Here is a 9,753-nt window from a genome sequence, read left to right as displayed (position 1 = left end):
TTTTGGTTTTTGGCTACTGCTTTTTTTTCTTTTTCTCTTTTTGAGTGATGAGTCTTATTACGTTGTCTAGGCTGGGCTGCAAATTCTGGATACAAGCTATCCTCCCACCTTAGCCTCCTGAGTATGCAGGACAAGTGTGTCCCATGGTGCCCAGAGGCTTGTTTTGAGGATAGACACATTGTGAGCAGTGCTGGATCACCTGGCCTGTGACACTGTGATTAAGTTGGGAATGAGAGTCATACCACAATCATGTCTGCTCATGCTGAAAAGTGACAATCTCTTTAGTCTTTGATAAGACTATTTTCATAAACAAATAGGGAAATGTAACTTATTACTTCCTTTCCTTAGTCTGTATCTCTTGCTAACCAAATCAAGTATTCTACCTTGTTGTATGTGTGCACATGCATGTACCTACAGAAGTAAAACAGAGAATTAACTCTCCAGTGCAGGTAGTGTATTTAATTTACCTGGGTGTCTCAGGATGTTCTCAGAGGCAGGCAGGCACTACTGCTGTGGCCCTGCACAAACCTGGCCTGTTCCCTGGCTCTTCTTAGCACACACTCTGCTGCTGTTGAAAGACTCTTTGGGAAGATGCCAATAATCTCTATTTTATGTCCTAATTACACAACCACTTATCCTTTTGGCAACTTGAAGAAAACAAAAGTTTAAAGGGTAAAATATTTAACCACAATGTACCTTAGAAGAAAACAGCAAAGCAGAGAAATCAAAACCTTAGGTAGCCTTGCAAACAAAGCAGGAAACCTTCATAAGTCAGCAGCATTTCTGGGAACGAGCAATCTACCCTTGTGGCAAGATACACATGAAATAAAAGTGATGAAAATCATTACTTTGCTAGTTCTACTGCCAAGAACCTGAGAGACTGAAAGCAGAATGAGGTTCAGGCCTGTTCTGACAAAGGCCAGGCCTCCTCAGAAGAGGCCTCAAGGGAGATAAAAAAGCTTCTGGAAGAAAAAGGAAAGAATCTTGGGAGCATTAAAAATGTTACTTGCAAGAATCAATGTCCAGGAGTTTTAAACTTTTCTTAGCGTTAAGAATTACTATGTCCCTGTGGCCCAGCTTATCAATAATTCCTTCAAGTCAAACAGATCCCCAAGTTTTACCTAAGCACATGTACTACTTATCCATCAAAAGCTAGCAAGCGCACCAAGTGAATTAGCCCCTGCCCAGTTGATGAGAGCACTTCTTACAGTCTGGTCACCTGTTCCTACATTCCCTCGAGATGGCCAGAGATTTGGAGGGCTGCGCCACCTCAGCTCTGCCACGCATGTCTACCCCAACCCCATCTGCCAATCATGACTCTGGTTCCTTTACTGCACTCTCCATTGTTAAGGGTGGCTATTCTGTTGGCTCTCAAATAAATCCTTCTCATTTTCATTACTTACATAGGATCTCAAAGAACACCAAGCCATCTTTCACATCCTTTTCCTTCATTATTTTTTATGCAATACCAAATAACTGATTAGCTCATATAAGAGGCCACTGGGTAACACCTGGAAACTTTTGTTTTATTGTCATGATGTTTCCAAACTTTTAAAAAAATGAAAAATTTTAATAGCTCATTCTACTACAGAAAAAAAATTGTCAGGTTCTTTACACAAATTTATGTAATAAAATAATCAATGAAGATTGAAAAATAAGACCAAGGTGAAATTAGGTCCATTAAGACAAAACTAAGAGGGAGGGTAGGACTTAAAGCTTGTGTTGTGAGTTCCACTCAGGTACCACTTTTATCAGTGCTTGGAAAGTTCTGGTCCACTGGTTCAACATGGTCCAGTCTGCTTCTGTGAATAAAGTTTTATTGGAATGCAGCACTTCATTTACATGTTATGTATGGCTACTTCATGTTACAATGGCAGAGTTGAGTAGCTACAACAGAGACCATCTGGCCCACAAAGCCTAAAATTTTTACTAGCTGGCTCTTTTCAGAACAGCATGCAAATAGATTATGTGAGTCTCTGCCTAGGAGCTAAAAGCAAACTCATTTCCTAGGCTAAGTATAGACTGTACAACTCTGAAGCAGAAAAGCACTTTCTACTATAAAGAGCAAGTGCCCTGACCTCCTGAGCCATCTCCCCAGCCTCCCAACTTCTTTTGAAGCAAAAAAAAAGAAAAAAAGAAAAAAAAAAACCAATCAAATAAAAATAAAATGTTTTGCCAACTCTTCCAAGGCTTACGATAAACTCTGACTCAAATACTTTGGAGAAAAGGTCTCATCAGTAGAATGGGCCCACAGGGAATATAAACCAGAGAGTTCGAGCTACAGGAAGGCCCAGGTATCAGAAATGAATGGTGGCTAGAGCAGGAAAGAAGCCCACCAAGTACATATTCCCATGAAACTTGTCTCCCCCAAATGCAATATAAACACAGCCATGGCTTTCATGGGGCCAGTGGCACAATGACGTCAACAAAGTCAGTAAGGATGAACAACTCCTCAGTTCAGGTACCATTCACACCTGGCCTGGCTTAATCCAAGGGCAGTCTCTAGAGACGGGAATGCTAGGTCCAGGTGTAGTCTTTCCCTGACCTCCTTCCTCAGCCCTGGCCAACATGGCTAATGATCCAGGTGCTCTCATCTACTGAGACCTAAGTGTCCTCAGAAGCCTCCAGGTCTCTAGTAGCCTTAGTCAATCAGCACTTGGAATGGGAGATAAAAGGAGAGGTCATCTTTGCTGTAAGGCAAGTTCCCCTGAATTCTGTTGACTGGGGTGGTGAGATGGGTTGTATGGTCTGCCATCTTCCTGCAGCTTTATTCTGTCTATATGCAGTCATCATCTTCAGAGGCAGTCCATAAGGAAAGTCTAGATTGCCAGCCCCTATGACAACTAGAACCTAGAAAAGCCAGCTGCCTATGTCAGGAAAGAGGAGTTACCTCAAGAAAAGTACGGAGAATCTGATCCACTACACAGATCAGCGGTGGGTCAGGGCCACAAGGACACCACAGACACTGTCTGGACATACTCAAGCCCAATGCCTATAATGTCTCTTCAAAGAAACAAAACTCCCAAACACTATCACCTAGACCCACTGCCTTGTCACATGTCTCAAAAGAACTCTCCAAGTGACAAGTGCTCCAAAATAAAGGCAAACACTAATAATGGTAACTTGTAAAAAACACCATTCAGTTCACTCTTGGAAGATGATGATGAAATCACAGGCTTTGGATTTGGGAGAATATCCTTGTGGCCTTTTTCTGTGCCCATTCCTTCCTTGTGGCTGAAACACTATGTCTGAACTAATTATATTTCCAGTGGAACAAAAATTTGGGTTACAGGCTGGAGAGATGGCTCAGTGGTTAAAAGCACTGACTGCTCTTGCAGCAGACCCTGGTTCGATTCTCAGCACCCACATGGTGGCTAACAACCATCTGTAACTCCAGTTCCAGGGGATATGATACCTTCTTCTTGCCTCTGGGGGCCCCGCATAAAATGACAAGGGGGCCCTTACAAAAATTGAGGCAAAACATTCATAAAAAAAAAAAAAAAAAAAAAAAAATCAGGTTATCTAAAGAAGTCTTTAGTATGCAAATTTAGGAGAATTAGAACTATTTTATTTTATTGCTCTGGGAATTACTAATCTAGGCCTGACTCCTGCCTACATTATCAAAAGAAATGGAAAGTCAAAACATATAATTGCTGTCCAAAGTAAAACATCTACACCTTAAACCCTCTTTCTTTTGTGGGTATGTGGTTATATCTTCTAGAGAATCAACCACAAGTAAGTAAAACCCAATCGCATTTGACAGCAGAGATATACATGTGACAAGCATGGCAGATCATAGAATGCTTTCTTCATCCTTTCTCATAGGAGCAAACACTTATTGTTCTAGTACTAATGCTGATTATTCAAATCCAGACCACTTACAGTCATATCTGAGAACAAGTGAATGTGAAAATTTGAACTCTGTATGGCCTTAAGGCAGAATAAAAAAAGAAAAAAAAATTCCAAGGAGTCCATGATAACACCAAATCCAGTCTGCACAGTGATGGCTCTTTGGTATTCTCTGCTGGAACCAAGGACTAGGATACCCAAAGACACACTGGATTCAGAAGTGAACAGAATGCCAATTCAGAAAACTTCAGAGGAACGTGGCAGTCCTCCATAACTCCAAACCATTATATAGACTTCCATGTCCCTTAATGGGCATTGAACCCAACCTGGAGGTAAGGATTAAGGGAATGGCAGATAACATTGCAACAAAAGTTTTTTCACAACCACAAGGGCTTCAAAATATGTGTTTCCCAAATTCTGCCATCCCAAACATCCAGCATGCACAGTTCCTGCCCAGAACCTCTCAGGTAGCAACACTGCTTGGGCTGAGTTTTGCAGGACTTGTCACAGCAGTTCCTACTTACGTAATGCATATAAGGTGAGAAAGATTCCAGCCAGGCAGAATCCTTCAAAGAACCTGAGTGTGCTGAACATGGTCACATTCACTGACAGTGCCACAGTCAGTCCAAAGATCAGAATGAAGATGATGGAAAACAACAGCACAGGCCGCCGGCCAACCCTGTGTGTGAAGAAGGAAAAAGTCAGAGATCAACGTTAAACAAGGTAGAGATGCTAGATGTTGAAACCCAGTATCCAGTGAGCACTTGATATATGTGGCTGAGTATGGGCTAAGTGCCTTCATAGTATCTAGACCCCTTCACAAGATCATGGACTCCCTCAGGACAGAGGCCTCTTGGGGGGCATTAGGTCTAATCCCCTATTCTGGAGCAGCACTCAAATAGCTTCTGGGAGAGAGAATTAAGATATGACCCTGATGGCTGCTTCAAATCTATCTCTGTGAATAAACAGGGATGACTCAAGGCAAGATAATAAAAATCAATAATAACTCCCCAAATACAAACCTTGACACACCCAGCATAAAATGAGAAACTGCTGACCTTTGGAACTGGCCCAAAAGTCAACATGGGCATGGAGGAAGGCTTTACTTCCTTTCCCCAGTTGGTACCTAGAGGAGGTTCCGCATTTTACACACAGCCTATAGTGGGTTAGGCCAGCTGCAATCTGCTTCAGCAACATGACAGTATATAATTCTAAAGGGACCACACACCAAGCCTAGACACCTTGCGATGGTAAACTAGTGCCCTGGTCCCTTACACTGGAGCCAACAAGAAAGGGCAATGGGTACAACGAATTCACACAAGAGCTGGATGATGCAGGGTCAGTGATCACTAAGGGATGGTATGCTGGGGGGTGGGAATCAGAGGGCAAATGAGGTGGTCCATGGGAATAGAAAAAAATCGCTAGTCCCCCAGCCAGTACCTAATGCAAATCATCCATTTTCTCTTCCTGAACTCATTACAAATAAAACTATGGCAATAGCTCTTCATCAAACAAATTAATATTTAACACACTGACTTGGCCTACAAGGATAGTTCACAGAGAAACTGGGGCAGAGTAGATGTTATTTGCCAGGGAAAAGGGGAGAAAGAAATGCAAGCCTGGTGGCCTAAACACCACATAAAGTAACTAAATGGCTTCAACTGTCCTTTACATTTACAACAAGGCATCGCTGTACCAGTAAAAGCCTAGAAAAGGCAAATGTGGCTGCCCAGGGTGGGGGTGGGAATAGAGAATGCATGTGAGAACATTTCACAGTCCCTACAAGGGCGATGGAAATGGTTTCAACCTGGTAAACATGTTCAAACTCATTTGTGAACTTTAAAGGGGTAAGTTTTATATATGTACTTTATCTCTAAAGCTCTTTAAAAAAAAAAGTAGAGAGTAGAGCCTTGCCCTACAGTCTCCTATAATTTCAAATTATATAATATACAACATAAAATAATATAAAAATAAAATATATATAATAAACTAGAAATATAATATTTTAAAAGATAAAAATATAGCATAAATATAGTATTTACATCATAATATAAATAAACATAAAATAATATAATTTTAAGAAAACATGGGGCAGGCACAACAGGCCGACATTGCCTTCAGAACTTTCAAAGGCTCACTCAGCTCCATTAGTGACTTTGTTTTGGAGATATGTGGCCAAGGCTGTGAACTCAATAATAATGTAAGTCAATGAAAAAAAAAAAGTATCTAGGAACGTCAGACCTTTCTCCCATGTTTGTCTGGGGTCATAAAGCTCTTACCAGGAAAGACCTTACTAGATGCTTTTGTTCACATCTAACTCATTACATTTATAACATGGATTACTTGTTCTCCTAAAATGAAAGAAAACATAAAAAAAAAAAAAAAGGCAGATGTTAGATTTTTGTGTCTTTTTGAGACAGGGTCTCCTTGTAGCCCCAGCTGCCCTGGAACTCACTATGTAGACCAGGCTGTCCTTGAACTCACAGAGATCCGCCTGCCTCTGCCTCCTGAGTGCTGGGATTAAAGGCATGCACCACCACGCCTGGCTAACATCTACTTTTAATTCCCTGTATCTACCTCAGCTGTGAAATGGGGAGCTGGGCTCTGTCTTTCCGAGTTGGGGAGATTCTTTATAGAGGGACATGATGGGCCTGGCATGAAACCCCAGGCTAAGTGTCTCAGCTTCATCCTTCCTACACTTTATGTAGCTATTTGAAATAGCTTCTTTCTATGCAGCCCAGTATAGCTAGCCTACAACTCTGTGTAGCTCAGATTGGCTTCAAATGAGCAATCCTGCCTCCAACCTCTTCAAGTACTGGTAAATGTCACTATACCCCACTTTCTTTCTGTATGTCTATATCCCTGATACATAAACATGATTTTCCCTGTTTGAGGTTTTTATTTTTAGAAAAGATGCTTGATTTTTTTTTCAATCTTGCAAAAACCATTCTAAGTACCTCCCTCCCAAATGGTTACTTAAATCAGTAAATCACACCAATCAATCAATGAGGGCTGTGGGGCACACAGGGTCTCTGAAGTCAGAGCACCCTGGTTTTGAATCCAGGCTCATATCACTTCTGAGCTATGTGATCTTGGAAAGTTCAAACTTTTTCCAGTGGGCCTCCTAATGTCCATGGGGATGGTGTCAAGTGTGGAAATGTGCTAGTGACTTAGTCAGTGTTCACCATATGCTAGTTACAAGCCTTGTATGGGCTGGCCCCCCTGGAATCAGGCATGATTGATAGGAGAGGCCCCATAGGATCTATGATAGGTAACCCTTCAAAGATGTTCCTGTCTGAATTCTCTTGCCTGAATTCTTAGAAGCTGTGATTTCAAAAAACCTTTCTGGGCAAGAACTCCTCTGCAAATGGGACTAAAGCTATGGTCTTGAATGAGACGATTTTCCAAGAGGGTCAGACCTAATTACAAAGATGGAACCCAAGAGTGGATAGCATGAGAAAACTTGACTTTCTGTAGCTGGCTGCAAAGATGGAGGAAGGGGACATGAACTTAGAATGCATGGTCTCTAGGATCCAGCAAAGATGGAGGAAGGGGACATGAACTTAGAACACATGGTCTCCAGGATCCAGCAAAGATGGAGGAAGGGGACATGAACTTAGAACACATGGTCTCCAGGATCCAGCAAAGATGGAGGAAGGGGACATGAACTTAGAACACATGGTCTCCAGGATCCAGCAAAGATGGAGGAAGGGGACATGAACTTAGAACACATGGTCTCTAGGATCTAGAAAAGACAAGGAAGTAACTGTTGCCACAAACTTGCAGAAAGAGCTCTGCCCTGCTGACACCCTGGTTTCATCCAGTGAGACCCATGTCGGGCTTGTGAACCAAAGAACTGTAAGACAGTTAATTTGTGCTGTAGTCACCGAGCCCATAAGAGGTAGTGACAGCAGTCATAGGGAACTGAAACAGGGTCTCAAGGAAACAGACATCCCACTCCAGTGTAGTGACTGGTGATTGAAGTAAAAGGACTCTATAAAAGAGAGAGCAAAGAATCTGCAAGGACAAAGCTCTACATTACAGATTCTGTCAACAGGGACTCCATGACAGATAGTCATGGACATCAGAGAGAAAGACACTGCATGGAAGGGACCTGACTGGGACCCTTTGCAGCCTTGTAGAGACCAGTGCCTGAGCTGTCCCCTCTCCCGTGAATCTTCAGCTTGTGTTTCTCTAGTTACACTATCACTTAGCCTATGACTGCTATTATAAATGCAGGCAATTCCTCTATAGAGCCCCATCCTGCATCTCTCCCATACAGTTGAACTTACATGCTAGTAACTCCTAATCCAAAATCTGGATTGAAAATGTAGCTAGTCTTGTCTTTTCTTTTTAAAAAATTTATTGCATTTATTCATTGTGTGTACAAGTGTGAGGGAGTGTATGCCACAGCATGCCTATGGAGGTTAGAGGGCAATTTGCAGGAGCTGGTTCTCTCCATCCACCATATATGGGTCCTAGGGAATGAACTCATGTAGTCAGGGTTGGTGGTAATTGCTTTTATCCACTGAGTCATCTTGCCAGCCCTTTGCTTTAAAAAATATTTTCTTTTTAAAAATAGTTTTTGTGTATATTAATGTGTGGGTATGTGGGGTATATGCATATGTGTGCAGGACAGAGGAGTGTATCAGGTATCCTGCTCTATCACTCTCCGCTTTATTTCTTTACAACAAAGTTGTAAATAGTCTAGCAGCCAGAAAATCCCAGCAATCCTCCTGTCTCTTGTTCCTGACAGCTCTGAGTTATAGGTATGTGTGGCCATGCCCAGCTTTTTACATGAGAGCTAGGAATTCGAACTCAGGTCCTCATGCTTGGGTAGCAAGTATTCTTACCCACTGAGCCATCTCCTCAGCTCCAAAAATGTAACTATTTAAGGAAAGCAGTCTATCATATCAATGTCTATATTTGCTGACTGCAATCTTAGAAAGCCTACCCTATGACTTGATCAGCTTCCTGCTGTAAGATCTGGAGTTCCTTTAAATGGGGTTATTTCCCTATTAAGGCAAGGCTTAAACAGAGAATAAAATGAGGGGGGAAAAGTGGGGGAGGTATGAAAAACACTAAACCTCCAAACTTTTCAGAAGACCATTCAAACTATCCCAGAGCCAGGTGCACTGACTCAGTGAGGCACACCTATTCAACTCATCCAACCTGATCCCTCAGAGAGCCACCACAGAGAAGTGGGTTTGCAGCATCAGACTCTGGTCACTCAGAACAAGACCTGAACTCTTTAGTCTTTTGCACAGGCCTGGTATGTGACTGACTGGGGAGACCACTGAGTATTATATACACAAGACAAACACTTGACACAGCTTACATCTTCATACACAGAGCCTTTAACAGAAGCCCATATTTAGTGTTCTATTAAATCGCTTGTAGAATCAGGACACCACGGGCTCCATTAAGTATACATTTTTTTTTTTTTATATATAAAGGAGGGGACATGAGTTAGATCACTGTATATTTCTAATTTCTGTCGATGAAGTTTCCTGGGAAGTAGTATCTGTTAGACCAGTAAAGCTCATGCTGAAAACCTAGGAACCCAAGCATTTGGTTAAGTAAAAACTTCCCCGTCCTCAAAGACTAGAAAAAGCTCCCAGGGCAGGTCTGCAGAGGTCACTAACAGTTGTACTGCTGAACACAAGGAATGTGTCCATAGGAAGCCCTAGAAATGGTGACTTGGCAGATTCCAGACTCACACTGTATGTTAACACGAATAGACACTAGACTGAGGAAGGAAATTTCCACAAATATGAAGTGGCCCCAGAACTCTCTGCTAATGTCCCCATTGCCCTGGCTCTTTTCCTGGTCAGCTATATCAGCTAACCAGGATGCAGAGGGGGGTACCAGGAAGACATAAACAGTCTGTCACATAGCATTCTT

At 42.1% G+C, this 9,753-nt stretch overlaps 1 protein-coding gene across 1 annotated transcript in view; it reads right to left on the bottom strand.

Annotated features, from left to right (window-relative positions):
• Slc22a23 (solute carrier family 22 member 23) overlaps positions 1-9,753 on the bottom strand; it is a 178,397-nt gene that overhangs the window by 125,912 nt on the left and 42,732 nt on the right. Inside the window, exon 5 of the mRNA XM_008831688.2 lies at positions 4,374-4,528. Coding sequence (XP_008829910.1) covers positions 4,374-4,528 — 155 coding nt within the window. The remainder of the gene's footprint in view (positions 1-4,373; positions 4,529-9,753) is intronic.

The sequence above is a fragment of the Nannospalax galili genome, unplaced genomic scaffold (genome assembly GCF_000622305.1).
Source record: "Nannospalax galili isolate Female #2095 unplaced genomic scaffold, S.galili_v1.0 scaffold72, whole genome shotgun sequence".
Lineage (NCBI taxonomy): Eukaryota > Metazoa > Chordata > Mammalia > Rodentia > Spalacidae > Nannospalax > Nannospalax galili.
This window is presented reverse-complemented; position numbering and strand designations above follow the sequence as displayed.